The 24085-nt window shown below is 32.9% G+C and overlaps 2 protein-coding genes, 1 long non-coding RNA gene and 1 pseudogene across 3 annotated transcripts; all 4 read left to right on the plus strand.

The window, feature by feature from the left end:
• Window positions 1–8676: 8676 nt before the first annotated feature.
• Window positions 8677–12020, plus strand: LOC116005949 (putative late blight resistance protein homolog R1B-14). The gene is made up of 3 exons (XM_031246182.1): window positions 8677–11187; window positions 11323–11405; window positions 11650–12020. The coding sequence occupies exons 1-2, from the start codon at window positions 8677–8679 to the stop codon at window positions 11374–11376; spliced, it is 2565 nt and encodes an 854-aa protein (XP_031102042.1). The 3' UTR covers window positions 11377–11405; window positions 11650–12020.
• A 2785-nt stretch (window positions 12021–14805) lies between these two features.
• LOC116005950 lies at window positions 14806–15521 on the plus strand (annotated as a pseudogene).
• Window positions 15522–16475: 954 nt separating this feature from the next.
• Window positions 16476–18015, plus strand: LOC116007418 (putative late blight resistance protein homolog R1A-3). Its single transcript, XM_031248082.1, has 3 exons — window positions 16476–16913; window positions 17058–17214; window positions 17688–18015. Exons 1-3 carry the CDS (start codon window positions 16551–16553, stop codon window positions 17711–17713), a joined length of 546 nt encoding a protein of 181 aa, XP_031103942.1. The 5' UTR covers window positions 16476–16550; the 3' UTR covers window positions 17714–18015.
• Window positions 18016–19021: 1006 nt separating this feature from the next.
• LOC116006070 lies at window positions 19022–21949 on the plus strand. Its single transcript, XR_004095043.1, has 3 exons — window positions 19022–19213; window positions 20003–20971; window positions 21107–21949. It is a non-coding gene; the product is annotated as an uncharacterized LOC116006070 (long non-coding RNA).
• The last annotated feature ends 2136 nt before the right edge of the window (window positions 21950–24085 follow it).

Consider the following 24085-nt stretch of genomic DNA (forward strand, 5'->3'; position numbering starts at 1 on the left):
AAAGTGGAAGTTAGAGCCTTGAGACTCCTATAAGGCTCCGTAGTTCTCTGCTAATTCTTGCCTATCCGGAATTTGGATGGGCAGGCAGGCAGCTTGAGAAGCCTTTTGGCTTCTCGCCCTAATGCAGTTTAATTTTCTTTTTCTTTTTTTAATAATGAGGGCGTTTTGCGAAAATGATTTCCTTTTCCCAAAATGCCAAACCCAAACGTTGCCCTGAGTAGCGATTGGGATTCCAGCTTTGCTGCTCCAAACCACTAGATAACCAAACAGTAGTTTTGGCGGATTTGTCAATAACCAAACATGGCCTTGGTGTGAGTGTATCATAATATACATTTCAATATCGTGATTAAACACTATTGCTTGAACTCGAGTTCTCTATATTTATATATATGCTTTGTTACCCTAACCCCCTCCCCACCCCATTAACAACAATTATGCCCGATAAAAAAATAATAGTATAACGTTTGTAAAGTAATATATAACTATATCATTATAAAAATACAGATAAAAATTATTAATACCATAATAATCTAAATCATTTCCAATAATGCAAATATATAATTAAAATATTGAGTCGTGTTCTAAATAATCAAAATAAGAGTAATTAAAAAAAAAAGGAAATGAAAACTTAACATAGACTTGTTTTTTTTTTAATGCAATTAAATGATTTTTAAGATTTCTTATTTGTAATATTTGATGCTCAATATAATCTGGCTAATTAATTGACCAAAGTTTATGTTAAATTTTATATTATATATTTTTTAATACACTCTAACATATTCATAATATATGTTCAACAATTATGTCAATTTTGATTGGGATGATGTTCGAACCTAAGGTCTTCCTTATGAAAATTAATGAGTAAGTTAATAATAATAAATAGTTAACGAAATATTCGGTTACTAAAGTTTAAACTAAAAGAGTTGCAGGGGTATTTAGGAAAAGTAAATAATATAATAGATAATAAAGTAGGAAAAAAAAATACTAATCTATACTATAGCTTATAGACACCTAATTTCTGTTGTATAAACTGCAGTTATAAATTTTCCTTCCTTCCTCAATGCAATTATAACAAATCCATTCCGCACATCGCACTGGTGGAAATACTAATATCACTAAACTTTATTGACTCTTATTAGTATATATATATAGTAGATACTAATATTACTAAATTTTATCGACTCTTATTAGTGTGTGTGTGTGTGTGTGTGTGTGTGTGTGTGTGTGTGTGTGTATATATAGTCACGCACTTTCAAATATTAATTTAGAAAAAATAAGGTGACACTTTTGTAAATATCTCAAACTAATATTACTCTTTGAATTCGTAGTAAAAAACTTATGCACTTGTAGTATAAATTTTTGTACTTCAAAGTTAAAAAAAAGGAATAAGGTTTAAATTGGTCACTGAACGTAACTTGAAAGTGCAATTAGCCCCTGAACAAAAAAAAGTGCAATTAGGTCATTGAACACTCTAAATGTATGCAATTTCACCTAATATCAGGTTACCATCCATTTTATCAAGTTACTTGCTTACATGGACGGTGGGTTGACATTTTAAAATAATTTTTAATAATAAACTATTAAAATAAAAAATTAAAATAATAATAATAATAATAATAATAATAATTAAAAAAAAAAAAAACACCGGCGGCCACACCCTTCCCCTCCTTAATAATACCCTTGTCACCTTGATAAAAAACCTGCGGATGAATCAAATTTAATTATTATTATTATTATTATTATTATTTACGGAAAATCAACTTCTTTCACAAAACAACTGAAATTTTCATCCAAAATCATAAAGCAAAAGTTATTTTGTGAAAGAAGTTGAGTTTTCGTAAATAATAATAATAATTAATTAATTAATTAATTAATTAAATTTGATTCATCTACATATTTTCTATCAAGGTGACAAGGATATTATTAAAGGGGGTGGCTGCAGGTGTTTTTATTATTATTATTATTTAAAAATTTTAATTTTTTAAATTTTATTTTAAAATGCCAACTCACCATTCACATAGGCAAGTAACCTGATGAAATGGATGGTAACCTGCTATCAGGTAAAATTGCATACATTTGGAGTGTTCAGTGGCCTAATTGCACTTTTCTTTTTGTTCAGTGGCCTAATTGCAATTTCAAGTTATGTTCAGTGGTCAATTTGAATCTTATTCCTTGAAAAAAATACCAAAGTGCTACAGTATTTTTTTTAAACTAATACTATGAACTTATACACTTGTAGTATAAAACTTTTGCACTTTATTGTATGAATCTTTGCACTCAATGTTAGGAAAAAAATTATCAAAATGTCACTGTATTTTTTTTTAAAATTTTTCTTCATGCAGGGACGTTGATCTGAACCAGATCAAGAGTTGATATCTAATCTCATTTTTTACTAGGGTACCTCTTTTTATACTCCGTATATAATAACACTCCGTAATTAAATGATTGTTTAATAAAAAAAAGATTTAAAATGACCTGCAAGTTCAGGAGGCAAACAACCAAGGAGTTGAAAATTCGAATGAGTACAGTGCATGTAGTAGACATCTATGTATTAATTGGCATTTCCTGTTTGAAATCAATCAAAACCATTGAAACCAAATATTGAATGGTCATGATTTCATCTCACAATCTCACATAAAAAAGTGAACAGGCACACGCACATGCTCACGCGTATACACATATACATTTCTTTGCCAAGCACTTTGTGCTTAGATGACATGTAGTAACTCTTACATATGTGAAGTTTTACATATGTGAGGTTATGAGATCGAATCTCAAGAGATAAAAAGATAATACAATGTAATAGGGTCGGTTGTATTGATTTCTTTCTTTAATTGACTTTTTTAAAATGCCATTTACTTGAATGAATTAACACCAATTATTGATTATTGAGGTAATATTCTAGTCTAGAATAAAATAAGAGCATATATAATACTCCGTAATTGAATGATTTTTTAATAAAAAGATTTGAAATGACCCGCAAGTTGAGGAGGCAAACAACCAAGGAGTTGAAAATTCGAATGAGTACAGTGCATGTGGTAGACAGCTATGTAGTAATTGATTCCTATTTTGTTAATTAATACTCCGTAGTAGTCATAATTAACAATGCAATTTTTTTTTTGAAAATATGCAAATTTCTTATTTAATGTGTCATCTAATAAGAGATTCTCTTTTTTTAAATACAAGTTGGCTGTCTACCCACAATTCATATTCAAAATCAACGACTGAGATTGATGACTATTGAATAAAGGGCTCAAATTAAGCCCCATCTTTCACTTGGAGCATATAACCGCACTTGATTTTATATATATATATATATATATAGTTGTCGTGCTGTTTGTTTAGTTATTGTTTATGAACATAAATTTGTTTAGTTATTGTTTATGAACATAAATTATTTATTGTTAATGAACAAATTGTGATCATTAACATGTGTATTTGTTTATTTTCAAAAAAAAAACATGTGTATTTGTTTGGTTATTGGGTCACACTTGTGTGAGACCGTCTCACGGATCCTTATTCGTGAGACGGGTCGGGTCGGGTCAAAGCAGCATGCAAATGTCATACTTATATGTGCAAATTTCACACTTACATGCTCAAATATAACACTAATCAAAAATACAAGTTTTGTTACTTATAAGATAAAAGTAATACATTTTTCATAATAAGTAATGTTGACAAGTGACTCTCACTTATAAGGGCAAATACAATACTTTTGAGGAAAAATGTAATACTTTTAAATCGAAATGTAAAAGTATTGTATTTTCCCTTAAAAGTATTACATTTATCCTAATAAGTAACAAAAATTTTATTCCTGATTAGTATTACATTTGAGCATATAAGTATGGCATTTGTGCATATAAGCGTTACATTTGAATCTTGACCCGACCCGACCCGACCCGACCCGTCTCATGGTGAGACGGTCTCACACAAGTTTTTGCCTTGGTTATTAGATTATTTATTGTTAATGAACGAATTGTGATCATTAACATGTGCATTTGTTTGGTTATTAAGCGTTCATGAATGTGAATGAACATGTTCACGAACGTGTTCAAAAACTTTAACAAACGAACATGAATACGAACACTCTACAAATCTTAACAAACGAACACGAATTTTAGAGTAAATGACTAGTGCATTTAGATATGCTTGTTGGTGCTTTGAGTCTAAATGCACCGTCAAGCATTTCTATGTGAAAATTTAGATCAATGGCTCAAATCAATGAAAATTTAAAAAAAATTCGCGTCCTATTGTAAGGTTTGACAAAAGTTCTTGGAAAGCTTTTTCTTCATGTACTGTGTCTTTGGCCAAAACAAAACTTATGAATTAAAGAAGCAAATTGTAGAAAAATGACACACCTTAAGAAGGAAAATTAAACACTTTAAGAAGAAAAACAATGCATCTTAAGAAGGAAAACCACGCACCTAAAGCTTTAGACCGATGCACCTTAAGAAAGAAAACAACGCACCTTAAGTTGGAAAAAATGCACAACCTTAAAAAGGAAAACCACGCACCTAAAGCCTTAGGCCGAAACACTTAAGTTTCAACAACGGATGCATCTTAAGCACACAAACTACACACCTTAAGAAAAAAAATCACGCACCTAAAGCTTTAGATCGATGCACTTAAGTTTCAACAACTAATGCACCTTAAGCTCAAAATCCACGCACCACAAGCACAAAAACCATGCACTTTAAATTTGATCTAGATGTAAAAAGACCAAATTGCCACTGCATTTTTTTAATCATTGTTAATCCTGAATGTTGATTTAGGCAAAATCAATGGCTCTCATCTCACCGCGCATCCGCATTTGGGTGCACCGTATATAGAGCTGAGTATAGAATTGAGTACATGTATAGGTTTAAGTACTAGTTGTTATACATGTGATTTTTTTTTATTTTAAATTTTCAATGATTTGAGCCGTTGATCTAGATTTGATCAACGGCTCAAATCTAACCGCACCTTCGCAAGTTAACGCACCAGAACTCATCCATATATATATATATATATATATATATATATATATATATATATATTTAATTGACTTTTTTAAAATGACATTTACTCGAATGAATTAACACCAATTATTGATCATTAAGGTAAAATTCTAGAATAAAATAAGAGCACATATATAATACTCCGTAATTGAATGATTTTTTAATAAAAAAGATTTAAAATGACCCGCAAGTTCAGGAGGCAAACAACCAAGGAGTTAAAAATTCGAATGAGTACAGTGCATGCGGTAGACAGCTATGTAGTAATTGACATTTCCTATTTTGTTATTTAATGTGCCATCCTAAAATTGAATAATAAGAAAATCTCTTTTTTAAATATAAGTTGGCTGTCTACCCACAATTTTATTGACTGGCCAACAAATTTTTTATTGTCATTATATGCATGTAATTAACAGTACAGTTACTATAAAATACTTTAATTAGCTGGCTGAGACAGTCAACTTGTATTAAAAAATGAGGAGGCCGGCTTGCTTATTATTCAATCTTAAGGCTGCTAGGTTTATAACCCAAAACCATAAAAGAGAATGTTAAATTGTTGTGTTCATAATTATGATTCATTTAGCAATTTTAGTTTATATACGGAGTACATGTTATCAAGAATGTAATATTTAATCGACCATTGATAAATATTCTCAACATTACAAATACAAATCATCATCGTTAGTATGACGTTGTCCTGTGTATTGAATAATACAACACCATCTATTGCATCAATTTGAAAATATGTTACTATTTCCTCCCACAATTGCATAAATAATGTTGCATCGACGTAAACCTCTAGTTTTCGATTTCTAATAATTGGTTTTAAAGTGTTACTAGAGACGTTTGAGTTGTTGAGAAATGTACACAAGAAAGCATGAGTAGAGAAATGTAAGAAGAAGTTAGTAAATAAAAGTATCATTTTGACGGAAGTTGAATGTATACGTTAATGTATATTATTTCTTACCGTTGAAGGTGCAGAGAAATCAATATATCAGGAATGGTGTCATCTTTGTAATTTATTAAATGACAAGGATGGTGGGATAGTGGACATCGCCTTAACACATATTTGGTCTAAAATATAACAAAAAATGAATCAATAATATATGTAGTTAAGTGTATAATCTATACTTTGTGGATTATAGTGTAATGTTACATTGTTCATAATGGCGAGATGTTATGTAGGCCCCATATAACGATTTGGCTCCAGTTTCATCTCGCCGTTGAAGTAGGTGGCGTTATTGTAGTCATAGTAGAAAAAAGTTTCAAAAGTGAAGAAACCAGTATCCCTAAAAAGTACAATGTCTCAAGGATATAAATCATTTTCTATCATGAAATCTAAGGACCCACGGAAACTGTTTTCTAATTTTTCAGTTTTCCTTCTCTGTTTTCAGTTTAGAAAACTTGTTTACTAACACTTATTTTGTCAAATTTATTTATTTTTATATTAACGCTGTAAAATTAACACAAATTTAATTTTGAGTGATTTTTAGACCTTATATTTAAAATATATTTGATTTAAATATAATAAATATAGTTTTTTCTTTTAAGTCCAATATATGCAAGATTTTTACATTTGATATCCGAACCAAATTTATATTTGTATACAATATAAATAAAAATATATCTGAACGAATAGCCTATTAAATTCACTTAAAATTAAATAATATTACTTGTAATATTTTTTGAGCTAATATTTAAAATATTTTTTGATATATTCATTTGTATTATATGTATATAAATATATAAGTTTTACTTTGAATTTTAATATATATAGTAATATATGTGAAATTTCAATATCCGATATCCGGACTAAACTTGTATTACAATATAACATAAATAAAAATATCCTAACCAATCATCAATTGATTACGTTCAATCAAAATATAAAACTTGGTATATAGTTCAATTTTTAATTTTGATAATAATGTGAATAATGTCTAACTTTAAGCATAAACAAATAAGTTATGTTTAAATATAAATAAATAAGTAATGCAAGTACAAAAGATAGAAGATGGTGATAAGTAAAAGAAGATGGTGATAAGTAAAAGAAGATGAAAATGAATATAGTCATAATAATGAATAAATATGTAAGTAGATAATGGTGAGAATGTGGTTATAGTGACATATAGCTAAATAAATGATAGATCGATGATTCTGTTTTCAATTTAGAAAACAGTTTTTATTAGTTTTTCAGTTTTCTAGAAAACTAAAAAATTGTTTCCTGTTTTCAAAATGGAAAATTGTGCTAGCTAGTAAACATGCTTTCTGTTTTATGTTCTCCAGTTCTTCAGTTTTTAAGGAAATTGAATTGGAGACATTTTTCAGTTAGTAAACGAGTCCTAAAGTTCCCATAGTGAAGTGTATGTTCTCAACGGTAACTTCAATTCTTACCGAACGACCATGGAGCAAAATAGCGGTTGTAGTCAAATGTTGCATTAGATGTCAATACATGCATTTTGGAATTTTCTAGAAAAAAATGTATTAAGATAATTCTGTTGAATGTATTAAATTATAGAAACACATAATAACGAAATTATATAGACATAATCAAAATTGTTACTAACGGCGCAATTTTAATACTAAACCATGTGATAGTGCATGTTGTAATATCAGGCATATCAAGCATATGCTTTTCATCCGGTTTGACAGAGAGCCCGCAAAACTTCTTCGTCCAGATGGACATGGATGAAGAAGCTGTGATGGTTGTGATGGCAGATTGTTGTTGTTGATGGTATTTTTTTAAAATATAATTATTTTAATTTATTTTTAATGATTAAAAAATTGTAATCTATATGACACTTTGTGTGGCAGGTGACTTACAATAATATGTTATTATACGTCAAATAGGTTAATTGCATGGCTTTAATAAGTTTAAGGGTCTTTTTAGAAATATGAAAAATGATTTCTAGAAGTCATTATTGGGATTTTCGTGTGTTTGAGTGTCTAAGGAAAATAAAGTTAAAGGAAAATATTAATTCTAGAAAATATAAAAAAAAGACTCAATTTTGTGAAAAATATCTTTCTAAATTTTTTGTCGGAAAATATTTTATGAATTCTTTATTTTTTTGTATTTATCTCCATTCTAATATATTTTCTAGTTTTCATATTATTATTATTACCACCACCACCACAATCACCAAAACTACCACCACAACCATTACGACCATCACAGCACCACACTACCCTAAGCTCACTTGTTATTATTATTATTATATAACAAATAATATATTCATTTTTCTATATGGGAGGTCATGAGATTGAGATTCATTGGAAGCGTTGTTGACTTGCTCTTTGTACTTCAACAGGTTGAGAAAGTATAAATGAACAGACACTACAATGTAATAGAGTTAGTAGCACTAAAAAAAAATTCATTTTCAAAAAAAAAAATAAATCAAATAGAAAAAATGTAATTTCTTTAACTTTCAACCAAACAGAAAAGATAAATTGTCTTACCTTCAACCAAACAATATAAAATTAAATTATTTTTTTCAAACATTTTCTTGAAATCGACATTTTCCACATTTACAAACAAACTCTAAAAAGTTGTATTGGATTACAACCAAATTAATTTGGATAATGATTGGTTAATTTGGAGAGCCCTATATTCTAGCGCACTAAAATTTGCCATGTTCTAACATTAGTATACATTCCCATTTGAGCTTCACCCCTCATACCATCAATGGCGTTTGTAGTTGTAACTTCTCTACTTGGAATAGTAGATCATCAACTTCTGCGACCCCCTTTGCCATTGAATTACATTCTTGATGACACAAAAGTTCATACGATAGCGGCATCCTTGTCTAACAAGCTCCGCTTTCTCCAAGCCATTCTGTTGGAGAAAAAAACTGTCAATCAACAACTCGCTGCAACAATCAGAGACGTAGTTGTTGGAGCAGAAGCTGAAATTGAATCACAGCTCAGAGCGGTTTATCTGGCTGCTCATAACAATGGAGATTCTATAATAGCTGAGGCTCGCAGTGGGCTTCACCGAACTTTGGAGCAAGTGTTAATACATATCAAGACACTTGAAGACAGGATCCAGAATCAGAAGGAAGGCAACGCTAAAGACGAAGTGATAGGATGCGAGGATGAATTTAGGAAAATAAAGAACATGGTCGTTGATCACCTGTCTTATAAAGATTGGAAAGTCATCCCGATTACAGGTATGGGAGGTATCGGAAAGACAACCCTAGCCAAAAGAGTCTACGAAGATCCAAGCATTGCGTCCCAGTTTAAGATTCGAGCATGGGCAGTTGTGTCTCAAGAATACCAGTTTAAAGAGATGCTTATTCGCCTTTTACACTGCACCGATCCAACCGCCTCTAAAATTTACAGTGAGGATTGTGGCAAACTAAAAGAGGAACTCCGCAAACGTTTGTTGGGTAATAGGTATTTGCTTGTCATAGATGACATATGGAGCAGCGATGCTTGGGATGAAATCATTCGGTGCTTTCCGAATAACATCAATGGAAGTCGAATCCTGATCACTACCCGAGACGAAAAGGTGGCCGAATATGCATCAAGATCAAGTAAGTATAAGTATATTCATTCCTCTCGCATACTAAGTCCAGAGGAAAGTTGGGATCTTTTTGAGACAAAAGTGTTTGTGGGAAATAATTTGCGCAAGCCTGAGTTCGATCCAATTGGAAGATGTATTGTTAAGAAATGTCAAGGATTGCCACTTGCCATTATAGTGATAGCAGGAGTTTTAACTGCACTGGAAGACAAGTCACCCCAAGCTTGGCAAGATGTTTTTGAAAATATGAACTCATCATTTGATCCTGATAAAAAACTTTTAGGGATGCTTTCTTTGAGCTACAACTATTTGCCTAGTCAATTGAAAGCTTGTTTAATTTATTTGGGAGTTTTTCCGGAAGACACTGAAATTCCTGTGAACAAATTGATCAACTTATGGGTTGCCGAGGGCTTTTTGAAGGAAGAGGAGGATAAGAGTTTGGAGGAAGTGGCGAAGAGTTACTTGCACGATCTTATTAATCGAAATCTAGTGCAAGTTAGCAGGCGAAGCTTAGATGGCAAACTCAAGTCGTTTAAGCTTCATGATATGTTGTATGACTTGTGCAGGAGAGAAGCTCAAAACGAAAATTTTCTGAGTGTTGAAAAGCAATTACAGTCGACAGACACCATGCCTTCGCCTTCTACAGATTGTCGTTGGATCAGCTGCACATCTACTCATTGGCCTACTTCTGATAAGGTTCATTCCATTCTCTACTTTGGTAAAGATATACACCTTGCAAAGTCCATGTTGGTATTCTCAGGCTTGAAGATGTTGAGAGTATTGGACTTATCACTAATAAAATGTTGGTATGGTTTGCCTAGTGAACTAGAGGATTTGTTTCACTTGCGATACTTGGCTTTATCTGCTTTAGGCTCTCTTGGGAAGTTTCAGCTGATTAAGCTTGTAAATCTGCAAACTCTCTTTGTTCGTTCGTGGAGGAAAGGATGTCGTTTGCAATTGCCTCGAGATATTTTGGAATTGCCATGGTTAAGGCACGTGCACATAGTTGACAAGAGATCTTCACTATATCTGCCAAAACTGGTTCGAGAAAATCTGCAGACTCTGCTTTGGTTGAAAGTTATTGGCAAAGACCCAAGCACCACGGACTTTACAAAAGTTCCAAAGTTGAAGGAACTATGGGTTTACATTGACAATGAACTGCCTCATAATGCTTTTGACAGTCTTGTTCATTTGCATTTACTGGAGAAATTAAAAGTTGAAATGGGAAGTGTTAAGCGCTTTTATTTTCCAACTGCTCTTCCAAAAAACCTCAAAAAGTTGACTCTTCGTAGTACTTATCTTCCGTGGAAGGACATGGACATTATTGGAAGGTTGAAAAACCTCGAGGTTCTCAAGCTGAAAAATTTCGCATTCTACGGTCCAGAATGGGAACTAGCAGATGATTTGTTTCCTGAATTAAAGATCTTTGTCATTGCACATTCAAATCTTAAATGCTGGAATGCAGATGCTGAGAATTTCCCCAAGCTGGAGTGCCTAATCCTAAAATTTTGCTGGGACTTGAAAGAACTTCCAATTGACGGTTTTGGAAATACACTGCGACTAATAGAGATAGACAGTTGTTATCCTTCCCTCGTGAAATCTGCAAAGAAAATTCATGAAGAGCAACGAGAACTTGGCAATGATGCACTTGTTATTCATGATCTTGAAGCTAAGGTGGATATCCTATTCTCCTTCTTGATATTGATCTTAGTCCTCTATTCTGTGTATTTGTTTTTTAATTTTTTTTTAAAGGAAGATCCATCATTCTTATGTCTTTCAATTTTTTCCCATTGTAAACTTTTTCCATAGATTGGGTTGCCATACGACGAAAACTCTGAAGAAGAGAATGAAAGCTGTGAATAAGGGAATGAGGAGAAATGCTTGCAGCCAAGGTATGTATATCTATGCACCATATTCATCAATTCAACCTCCTTGTATGTAAATCTATTTAGTTCAAAGGCACTGTTCTATTTGCAAAAGAAATGACCTTTTTTACTTTTAACTTATCATTCTTAAAGGGTATTTTATAGAAGGTATTCCAATGAATGCTATGCTTCCAATGAATGCTATGCTTCTGAGAAGCTAAATTTAGCAAGGTGAGTTAGGGTACCATTTGATCTGTCAAAATTTGTACAGGTAGAAGAAGAATTCAAGTTTGTTGAGGTCTTGCAATGGCATACGATTCCTCGAGAAGCTGCAAGTCCATTAGGATCGCGCAAGTTTCTTTCTAATCTTGTCTTGATTGTTGAAGTCCTGTGTGTTTTTCTCTGTTGTTCTTGAATTTTGAGTCTCTCTTGTTACAGATGTTCATTGTGATTGACTGATTGTTATCTATGTTGCTAGGGATATCGAAATTACACTGTGATGTTCATGTCATAAATTCTATATCTCCAAAATTAGTTGGTGTGTATTAGAACCAAGATTGAAGATCACTATTTCATAAATCTTTGATTTTGCAGAGGATGAACCATAGAAGTCATGGAGATTTATTTATTTGTTTTGGGAAATATGAAAAACTTGCTGTCATTACTCAATGAGCATGTCTTCATTGCAGCAAAGCACATAGAATTTGCTGTTGAAGAAGCACCACAACTTTAATTTTCCGAGTTATTGAATAATTGTTAATTTCAGCTTTAGTTTCTGTGTGTTCATATAATCATATGTCGATGGTTGTCCTTAATTTTGAGTAATTGGTACTTTTGTCATTAATTCATGAGTAATTATTATTTTCTTTTCAAAGACAATTTACTGAATAATTAAGGATGAAACTGATAATTATCAAATTGGTTGGAGGAATAAATTAAACAACAACTATACATATTTATTGAAGGATTTGAAGCAGATCAGATCTGAGGTTGTTTTTATGTTTCCTGGAAACCATGCAGCTTTAGGAGAAGGATTCTAATTACTAATTAGGAAACTAGGAAACCATAATACAACACAAACAACTATTACCTTGTTCTAGGGTTTTTGGAATTTAAAAAAACAATTTAGGAGAGGATTCTAAAATAATATTTTTATTTTTATTAGGAATATAAGGTGCAAATTGACTACTGAATTTTAAAAAAATATATATAATTAGGTCACTGAACACTCCAAATATATGTAATTTCACCTGATAGCAGACTACAATCCACTTCATTAGGTTGCCTGCTTAGGTGGACGATGAGTTGGTACTTTAAAAATAAAAATTAAAAAATTAAATTAAAAAAAGACACGCAGGGGTGGCTGGCCACCCCTTCCCCCCTCCTACTTCGTCTCTAGTTGGAGACGAAGATTTGTCTCCGTCTCCAACCGGAGACGGAGGTTGGAGAAGAAGGGGGGCAAGGAGGGGCCAGCGGCGGGTGTCTGTTTTTTTTTTTTTTTTTTAATTTAATAATTTATTATTAAAAATTATTTTAAAATGTCAATTCACCATCCACTTAAGTAAGGCAACCTGATGAAATGGATGATAACGTGTTATCAGGTGAAATTGTAAATATTTGGAGTGTTCAGTGACTTAATTGTATTTTTTTTTGTTCAATAGCCTAATTGCACTTTCAGGTTACGTTAAAAAGAACGACCTCCCATATGGGAGAGCCACTACTCTGCCATCTGAGCACAAGGTGTTTGGCAAGAATATAATTAGTATAGAATTGATCAAATGCAATTTGATTTGGTTAATAATGGATTTATGCAAAAAGATATAGATGTAGATTCGTAGGACCCACCATTCTCAGAATATACTTCATTAGCACCTCAAAAACAAATGTAGAAGCAACTTCAACAAAATATTATAAGGAAAAAGTAAAAAAGAAATATGACCAAATATGAAGGGAATAGTAATTCTGTTGAGGGCTATTTGATAATTGAGTTTGAGTGTTTAATTGTTATATTTTAAAGTTCAAAGTCCTAATTTATTTTTCGTATAAATTTTAGTGATATTTGACAATTTTTCTTATTATATTTTGTTTAAAAGTTTTAAATTTTTAAATTTTGGTATATATATCTTTAGAAATACTTTCATTAAACTATAATAATGTAATGATATCTAATGCTAAGTGGTTTAATTATGTCTCTGGTATACATCTATGCTGAGTGGTTTAATTCTATCTTTGGTATATTGTTGATCTCATTAAAGTAACTATAACTGTGTTTAATGATATATGTATGTTTCAATTTCTCTAAGCGGTCTATAAATTGTGTTGTCAATGTTATTGCTCGAAAAACTATTTTGATGTCAAATTGCAATGAGTGGCATGTCACTCCGCATTCTTTTATTTTTTGATGTCCTGAATTATATAATGTACCTTATATTGATTTTCAATTTCACTGGGTATGTCGTTCCAATACTTTATTAGAGATAAATCCAAAACTCTTAACAATTTGAGACATGAAAATATGAACTTGCATTTTTGAAGGTATAAATCTTTTCCAAAGTAAGAGAAGGGAGCTCTTTACATTTTCATAACAAGAGTTTGCAAATTTTGGAGTTTAAACAATTGAAAGTTATAAAGAGAACTCGAAGTGGTTAAAGCTTAATATCTCAAATAAATCAAATTCACAACTTCATTGGGCACATCATTCCAGCATTTTGTTAAAGGTAAATTCAAAACTCTTAGCAATCTGAGACATGGAAATATGAAATCGTATTTTGCAAGGTATAAAGCTTTCCCAAAATGGAGAATGTGACGGATTTTACCCGAAATGTAATTCAATGAACTTGATTGAGTAATTGACCAATGACGGGATTGACATCTTATCCAACGAAACCTAATTTTGATTATTCCGATCCCGATCAAGTTCTTGCAAAATCACTATGATATTCATTACTAACAAGTAACAACCAAAGTGTTTTGTTCTTGTTTTTTTTTTTTTTTTTTAAAGTAGAAGTCACGTATGTTGAAATTGAGGGATTGAAAGGCATGACAGGTGGAAAATAACAACCACTAACCAGACCTTTTAATCCTTGAATTTCAATATGGTATCAAATCCAAAATCTTAATATAAACCATAGCATTCCCATCGCCACTGAACATGTTATCAGAGCACCCTCTCTGATACAATGTTGAAATTGATAGATTGAAAGGTCTGACGAGTAGAGAATAACACCCACCTATGAGGATAGCAAAATTCTTGCCTAATAAGCTTTGCTTTGTCCAAGCCATTCTGTTGGAGAAAAAAAATACAAATAAAGAACTAGAGTCAAGTATAAGAGACAAAGTTGTTGAAGCAGAATCTAGAATTGAATCACGACTCCGAGAGGTTTATTCGGCTGATCACACAACTGACACAAGTAGGGGTTTGGTAGCCATGACTAATTGTGGGCTTCACAAGACCTTGAAGGTCGTGTTACAAGATATGGAGTCACTTGAAGTCATGATCCAAAATGAGAATGAGAAGGAAAGCAACTTTAAGAATGAAATGATAGAACATGAGGAAATAAAGCTCGAGATTCTTCCAAAGTCTGGTGGACAGCTAAAAGTCATCCATATTATTGGTATGTGTGACATCGGAAAAACTACACTAGCCAAACAGATCTACAAAGATGCATATATTAAGGATCACTTTGACATTCGAGCATGAGTAGTTGCATCTCAAGAATACCAAGTAAAAGAGATGCCCATTCGCCTTTTACATTTCATTGATCCAACAACAAGCAAAAAGTACATTGCAGGGAAGTCTTCCCAACGGCAAGAACTGCGTCAATGTTTGTTAGGTAGAAGGTATTTGGTTGTCATAGATGACATATGGAATGAAGTGGCGTGGGATGAAATCAGGTGCTATTTTCCAGAAAATACCAATGGAAGTCGAATCCTGATCACTACTCAACAGATAAAGGTGACTAAATATGCAACAAAATCACTCAATTGTAAGTATATTCATTGCTCTCGTTTACTAAACACAAATGAAAGTTGGAATCTATTTGAGACAAATATGTTTCTGGAAAAACATTATGCAAGCCTGAATTAGAGCCAATTGGAAGATATATTGTTAATAAATGTAAGGATTGCCACTTGCCATTGTAGCTATAGCAAAAGTTCTAGCTAAACTAGATGACAAGTCACCACAAGCGTGGCTAAAGATAATCAACTCATTTAGCCATGACAATGAACTTTTAAGTATGCTTTATTCGAGCTACAACCATTTACCTAGTCACTTGAAAATTTGTTCATTTATTTGGGAGTTCTTCCAAAGGGTATTGACATTCTTGTGAATAAATTGATCAATTTATGGGTTCCCAAAGGATTTTTAATGACAGCCGGGAATAAAAGCTTGGAAGAAGTGGCAGAGAGTTATTTATACAATCTTGTTAATCGAAATCTAGTACAAGTTAGCAAGCAAAACTATGATGGCAAAATCAAGTCGTGTAGGCTTAATGATCTTTTGCACGACTTGTTCCGGAATATCATCTCATTGGCCAACTTCAAAATAGAATTCATTCCATTCTCTACTATGGCCAAGATGTGCAGCTTGCAAGATCCATGTTGGTATTCTCGGGCTTGAAGCTGCTGAGGGTATTGGACTTATCATTAATACTCCGTATTAATAAAATGTTGGTATGACTAATTACCAAGTTAAATAGAGGAAATAGTTCATTTGAGGTACTTGGCTGCTTTTGGCTCTCTTGGCAACTATAAGCTGAATAAGCTTCGAAATTTGCAGATCCTCATTGTTTGTTCATGGGAGAAAGGGTGTTGTTTGCAATTGCCTCGAGATATCTTACAATTGCCATGGTTAAGGCATGTGCACCTTGACGAGAGATCTTCGGTATATCTACCAAAACTGGTTCAAAAAATCTACAGACTTTGCTTTGGTTGAAAGTTAATGGTCAAGATCCAACAACAACAGACTTTACAACAGTTCCAAAGTTGAAGAAACTATGGGTTCTCATTGACAATGAGCTGCCAAGTAATGCTTTTGACAGTCTTGTCCATCTGGATTCACTCCAGAAATTAAAATTGAAAGTGGATAGTGTCCGCTTTTATTTTCCAACTGATCTTCCAAAAAACCTCAAAAGGTTGACACTTAGTGGAACTTTTCTTCCATGGGAGGACATGTACATTATTGAAAGGTTGCCAAACCTCGAGGTTCTCAAGCTAACAAAATTTGCTTTCAGCGGTCCAAAGTGGAAACTTGAAGATGGCAGCAAGTTTGGGTGTTTAAAGCTCTTGCTTATTGCAGATTCAGATCTAGAATACTGGGAAGCAACTCATGAAAATTTCCCAGTCCTAGAGCGCCTAATCCTAAAAGTTTGCTGGGACTTGAAAGAAATCCCAGGTGATTTTGAAAATATCTGTACACTAAAACTAATACAGCTAGACAATTGTTATTCTTCCCTCGTGGAATCTGCAAAGAAAATTCAAGAAGATAGCATGATGTATGGAGGCACACTTGTTATTCGTGATCTTGAAACTAAGGTCGATCTTGTATTCCCCTCCCTTCATAATGAAATATTGGTCTTAGTCCTCTATTATATTCTATGAATTCTTTTGGTTTTTTAGGAAAATCCCTCATTCTTATGTCTTCCATTTTTATTTTCTCATTGTAAACTGTTTTTCTAGGATGGATTGCTAAATAAAAAAAGCTCTGAGAAAATGGGAGCTAAGATGATGGAAATGGATAAGAAAATGAAAGCTATTGTGGGAGATGAAGAAGCTTTGATGGAAGTAGATGAGAACTTGATGATTCTATCAATGAGTAAAACCGGTGAAAGCCAAGGTATAGACCATATGTATCAACATCCTTGTGATTATCTCAATAGAGCCACACCTCTCTTTAATGTGTATGTACAGGTCTAAGCATAACAAACCAAAGAATTAGAAAATCATATTTAATTGCATCTTCTATGCTAAGATGAGGACTCTCAACCTGCATCTCTGGGTCAGTTTAAAAGGTGCTAATGTTTTTGCAAAAGAGTTAACCTTAGTCTGAGAATTTATTCAAACACAATGAATATATTCACCTAAGACTCAATTGGCAAGGTGAGTTAGGACTCGTGGTATAATATATGGTGGTCTGTTGTTCTCATGTTTTAATTGCAATATGGTTGTGACTCTGAGGTTTAATCTAATATATGTTATCTGCTTACCATAGAAACCTCTCTGTACCTATAATGTTAATTCGGTTTCATGCTTGTGCAAAGGGTGATGCCTTCTTGAAAGGTATCGTTTAAAGTGTCAAAATTTGTGCAGGTACAAGAAGAATTCAAGATTGCTGAAGTCTTGCAATGCCAGACAAATCCTCAAGAAGCTGCAAGTCCATTGTGAGCAAATTTCTCTCTAATCTCACCTTGATTTAAGTTTTGTGTGTTTTTCCTCTGCTGTTCTTGAATGTTCAGACTCTCCTGTCACAGACATTCACTGTGATTGTTATCTATGTTACTATGTATATTGTAATTATAGTCTGATGTTCATGTCAAAAATTCTATATCTCCAGAATTAGTTAGTCTGTATTAGAACCAAGATTGAAGATTGTTCCCACTATTTCATAAATCTTTGATTTTGAAAAGGATGTCATATTAAATTTCTCTATGCAATCGTCTCATGTATGATAAACACACATATACCACTTTATATACACAGTAAGAGCCTGGAAAATTGCTTACACCATGTGAGAAATGGTAGCTAACTGACAGGAACCAAGCCTAATAGCTTCTTCAGTTTCTGAGAAGAAACCTCACTGGCAGCCCATAAGCAATGGTTAAGTTTCCGATTTCTCTTGATATTGTGCCAACATTAATGAGGCTTTAACTCATTTGAAGGATCATCTGCTACAAGCTTATCAAGGCAGGTAGAAGTATTAAGTCTGCAAGAGAATTACAAATAGGAGATTGGGCTTATCTAAAACATGTTAAATTGGCAGCAAAGTTTCATGGACCCTAAGGTTCTAGAAAGGATTGGGCCAGTGGCTTATAAATTACTGTTGCCTCATGGTTCATTAATATACCAGTGTTCTATATCTCACAACTCAAGAAGAAAATTGGTCCAAATGTAGCTTGTACAAGTGTAAGCATAAGAAATCAAAGGAAATTATACCTGTGTTTAATTTTTTTTAAATTTTTTATTTAAATTCATATAACATTATTTTTCTCTCTATATCGCAGGTTAAAACACTAATAATGTATTTAACATAATATTAAATAAATATAAAATAATACTTCCTCTGTTCCATTTTATGTGTCTGGTTCGGTTGACGAGACTCGATTGGAGTTATTTTTAATCAAACTTTTCATAATATTAAGTTTAGTATTAGCATACAAAATTTATATATTTAGAAATTACACTAAAAATCATATTAAACACAAAAAATTTAATTTTAAAAATAAGTAAAAATTACTTACAAAATAAATTAAAAAAAAAAGTTGATTTAACCAATCAATACTAAGTAAGACAAATAAAACGAGACTGAGGGTGATTGTCAAAAAAAAAAAAAAGAGACTGAGGAAGTAATAATAATAATAATAATAAATACGTAGTACATTCGGGCCGTTTGAGCCTTTTAGGCTCCGCACTCCGCAGACCACAGTGAACACAAATTTCTTATCTCCCCTTCTCTCTCTCTCACTCTCAACTTTTCAAGTTTCAATCCGCCGCGAAGTTGCTTATGCCGATGCTGCGGAGGAGATCTAGGCCGATCGGGAAAGGTGCACAAGGTTAGAAGAGAGCACAGCCCTAGCTTTAGGGCAATCGGACTTAACCCTAAGTCTCTCCAAAGAAAGGTATCACAAGATTCAAGTACCTCAATGGCTCAATAATCGATCTTTATGTAAATCTGGAATTTGAACTTTGAATTGAAAAGCTCAAATCGAATTTTAATTAGATTATTAGTTTAAAAACTGGTTGTTAGTTCACTAATAATGAGTGTGAAAATTTGGTGATTTATTATTTTATTTTATTTATTCAAATAATTTATTTCCAATTACTCATTTTCCTCTAGCTTCGTTAGATGAGGCTTTTAAATTTACTATCATCATATCCTGTTGTGATCTTCAGTCCTATCATATTACCCTTTTAGCGTTTTTGTTCATAGTGTGCTGGATATAATTCAAGTTTGGATTTTGAAAAAAATTATAATTAACAGAGTGACATAAAGCCTATTAATCTTGCTCAAAAAAAAGTTGAAAAAGCATAAGATAAAGTGGTGGATCGTCTTGCAAATATTGGTGCCTATCAGGACACAGATTGGAGTAATTTTGAGGTCCCTCCTGCAGAAATGGATACTTTTATCACTGACGGCGTGATGGGTGTTACCACTATGTGTCATGTGACCACTAGTTTACAGAGCTACTAGTTCGGGGTTTCCCCCCTCTTTTGATAAAAAAAAAGTAGCTTATAATCAGTACATAAAGTTCAAAGGGACTTTTCTAGTTAATCTTCCTATTATTAACTTCATTTTGATTTTTTATTGTGTGGAATTGTGGATAACAGTAACATCTTAAAGAAGTTATGCCATTTTGATGTCAATCTTTCATTTTTCCTCGACTTAATTGTCTTCAATTTGTTAACAGGGCTCCTGTTGTGTTTTGGAAGAAGATGATGTGATGGGGTTTGATAGAGGGGCAAAAACCATAAAGGATTGTTGTGAACTCACTTTTGGATGTCTGCTTCAAGGGCAAATATTAATCAACATCTTGAGAGTTACATTACCAAGAAGAACAAAGAATATCATGATGTGTTTGAATAGCACAAATAGCTAATAAAGGAGGCTTCAAAGGTTGGAAGTATTTTGTTGTTGTGGATGATGGGTAGACCAATCAAGACAATAATTACTTGAAATTTGTTTTCTCCAACAAAATGGGAAGCAATAGAGTCCTCTTCACAACTTAGGATGGGCATTCAGCTATATGCAGATACTTATCGTAAACTGCACCCTTCAAAATTTTTAAGAAATAAGGAAAGTTGGAAGTTACTGAAGAGGAAAGGTTTTATCAAAGAAAGTTGTTGTATTGAGCTTGAAAAGGACGGGGAATACATTGCTATAAAATGCGGTGGACTACCACTTGCAGAAGTAGCCATTGTTGGTGTCTTAGTCCAATACACTAGCAACAACCACTATTGCAAGTGGCAGTCCATTGCACTTTATAGCTATATGTTTATGGCCTCTTTTAGTTCAAAAGGGCAACTCCCCTTGAGAAAAACCTTCTTCTAGTAGCTCCCAACTTTCATCATTTCTTTAAAAATTTAAAGAGTGCGGCTTACAAGCAGAATCTGCATATATAGCTACATTCTCATGCCTAGTTATTAAGAGATTCTACTCCCTCTCATGTTATTGAGAAAAGCAATTTTCAAATATTTCTAGTCTTGTCGTCCACACATCATCTGGGACAATGAAATGCTTACCACCCTCTAAAAGTTCCTTTATTTTAGTCGTTAAATGCTCTTCAGGCATATCATGGTACTTCATTTTCTTCCTTACTTTAGCACTCTCAAGCAGCCCGACATCATGCGTGGAGTTTGCACTCTCTTTTTGAACCATCGTAAAAAATTTACAACTAATTCATATGCAATTTCCTCATTTTATTTATTTAATTATTTTTCATGTTAATTTCTTCCTTGATTGAGATTTTTTTTCTTGGGAATACTGATTTTGAATTGATTTTTTGGTGGTTTAGGTGCAAAATAACCTTTTGGAGTCAATCAGGGTAATATTTTCCTTATTGGCAGAGTCAACTCTTGTGTGACAGGTTGTTCAGGTTTGTTCTTTCACGCATTTGAATTTTATGATTTCATTCTGATGTTTTGTATAGTCCAGTGACTGTACCAGACCTGATACTTTGACCACATGTTAGCATGCTTAAACAATTGGGTGGTGCGTTCTACCTATGACCAATGTCATTGTTTTTTTGACCAATGTCATTGTTATTTCAAAGAAACTGGAAGATATTAACAAGCTTTGTGCAACATCACTGAAATTGAATGCTATGAGCATTAAGCTCTCCCCTAAACAAGTTTGCGGTCACATGTTCTGCGAGTTAACATAATTTCTAGTACAGCCATTTTTGCATTCCATGAAATATTTTAATGTTGGTTAACCCTCTACACATTGCATATTTGCATATATGTGAAAGATCTATTACAAGTTTACAACATTTTTGGTTGGGAATAGAATAACTTTTCTCTATTTTATGTCAAGTGTATCTTTTACATTTGATTTATAAGTTGTAATGCTAAATAATGTTTTGGCATTTCCTTTACCATTACCAATTCTTGTATCTCAAGCTTTGTTACCTAGCATTAAATCCACTATTATGCCACCTGAAAGGAATTCAGTCAGGGAAGCTTGAAGCTGCAGCAATCAACACATTTTTGCAAGGAAAAATATATTGATGACCACCACACAAATTATTTCTTTGATATCACTTGTACTTAAGTCTGTGATGTAAATGCCTACTTACATATTGCCACTATGAATTCTTGTTTTAATAGGCAAAATTGTTGTCTTCATTTCTTCTCTATCCAATAGTGTGGTATGCTTAAGATTTTTAAACTTTTAAACTTTGAGCTTCATGAAGCATTAAGAACATGAAATTAAGATAGACAAAGATCAAAAGGGTAGAAACTAAGAAAGGGATGCAAATGGAAGAAATGTTTTACATTCATTGAAGGAATGCAAATGAAAGAAGAATGGTTTATTATGAATTGATCAATTGTTGGCCTATAGGGCTATAGGTGAGCTTATGGATCCTAATGCATTTAGGACTTCCATTGAGCCATTTTTGAATTGGGATATATCTTTACTCACGTCAAGTTTCCAACTTAATTATTGTATTAGCAGTTCATTTGTCACTTGAATTAAAGCAGATAATAGATTTGTTAACCATGAAAGCATACATTGCAAATAATGATGCATTAACAATAAAAAAAAATTATACTATGTAAAATAGAAAACTAAATTCACTTACTCACAAATTGTAGCTATTTGCTTAAGTGTCGACAACACCTTTGTTTGGCTGTCTCAGTTAGTTCAATGGACTTCTAAAGTTTGTAGTCACCACCATTGTTTCATGTGTCAACCACTATTGGTGTAAAACTCCTCTACAACTTCCTAAATTCATTTTTGAAACCGCTTGATCACATATAATTCAAGAACTTGTAGATTCATTACCAACCAAGCCTTGTCTAACTTTCAAAATATCATTACTCCTTAAATCTCCCACATAATACTCATCCATCACCAACTCTCACCATTACCATTGCCGCAAAACTACTTTCGGACCAAAAAAATAACATTCATCTTTTCCACTAAGAGAAAAAAAAAAAGATAAGAAAGAGTTGCTGCCCTCCTCAAAGCCCTCTTGGTAACCAAGGAAACATTGAGATAAGAAAGAAATTCTAAGAAAAAATGGCTTCTAGAGAGGGGGGCGGGGGTGACTAGCTCAGTCTCTAAAGTTTATAGTCATCACCGTTGTTTCATGTGTCAACCATTGTTGCTGTAAATTCACTTATGAAACTCCTTAACCACATACAAAAACTCATAGATCCATCACCAATAAGGTCTTGTCCAACATTCAAAACGTCATTACTCCTTAGATTTTCAACCTAATACTCATCCATCACCAACTCCCATAATTCCATTGCCACAAAACTACTTTCCAATTCGGACAAAAAAAGCAATATTCCCCTTTCTCTAGTAGGAGGGAAAAAAAGATAAGAAAGAACTGATGCTCTCTCCAAAACCCTCATGTGTCGGCTACGGTTAGTGTAAAATTCATTCAAAACTCCCTGAAATCACTTTTGAAACCCTTTAACCACATAAAAAATCCTGTAGATCTATCGGAAGCAAAGCCTTATCCATCATTCAAAACACCATTACTACTTAGATCTCTCACCTAACACTCGTCTATCACCAACTCCCACCATTATCATTGCCACAAAACTACTTCCGGATAAAAAAACAACACTCCCCATCTCTACTAGGAGGGAAAAAAAAAAGATAAGAAAGAGTTGTGGCCCTCCCCAAAATCCTCTTGGTAAGCTGGTAGCAGAGGACACACAAATAGAAGCCAAGTTTGTTTGTTTGTTTGGTTGTTTTTTATTTTTTATTTTTTTATTATTTTTTTTTTATTTTTTTAAGTTGGTCTCTATAGAGAGGGGATAGAAAAATTTCTCTCTCTCTAAAGTTTCTAGTCATTTCTTGTGTCAGCCACTGTTGGCGTTAAACTTCTCCACAACTTCCTAATCCACTTTTGAAATTCCTTAACTACATACAAGAACTTGTATATTCATGGTCAACAAAGTCTTGTAAACTTTCAAAACCCGATTACTCCTTAGATCTTCCACCTAATACGTCTCCATCACCAACTCCCACTATTTGCATCGCCAAAAAGCTACTTCTAGACCAAAAAGACAACATTTCATTTCTCCACTACGAGAAAAAAAACACACATCTACAACTCCTACAAGGCCTCTTGGTAGCAAAGAACACACGGAGAGAAGCCAAGAAATTCCAAAAAAAAAAAAAAAGAATTGCCTCTAGGGAGGGTAGAGAGCTATCTCCCCTCCGACCCACCCCCTTCACTTTCTCTATAGCAAGATAAACAATGAAAAATTGAAAGGATACGTTTGTTTGGCTTAATATATACATATTTTTA

This window comes from Ipomoea triloba, chromosome 15 (assembly GCF_003576645.1).
Source record: "Ipomoea triloba cultivar NCNSP0323 chromosome 15, ASM357664v1".
In the NCBI taxonomy this organism is placed as follows: domain Eukaryota; kingdom Viridiplantae; phylum Streptophyta; class Magnoliopsida; order Solanales; family Convolvulaceae; genus Ipomoea; species Ipomoea triloba.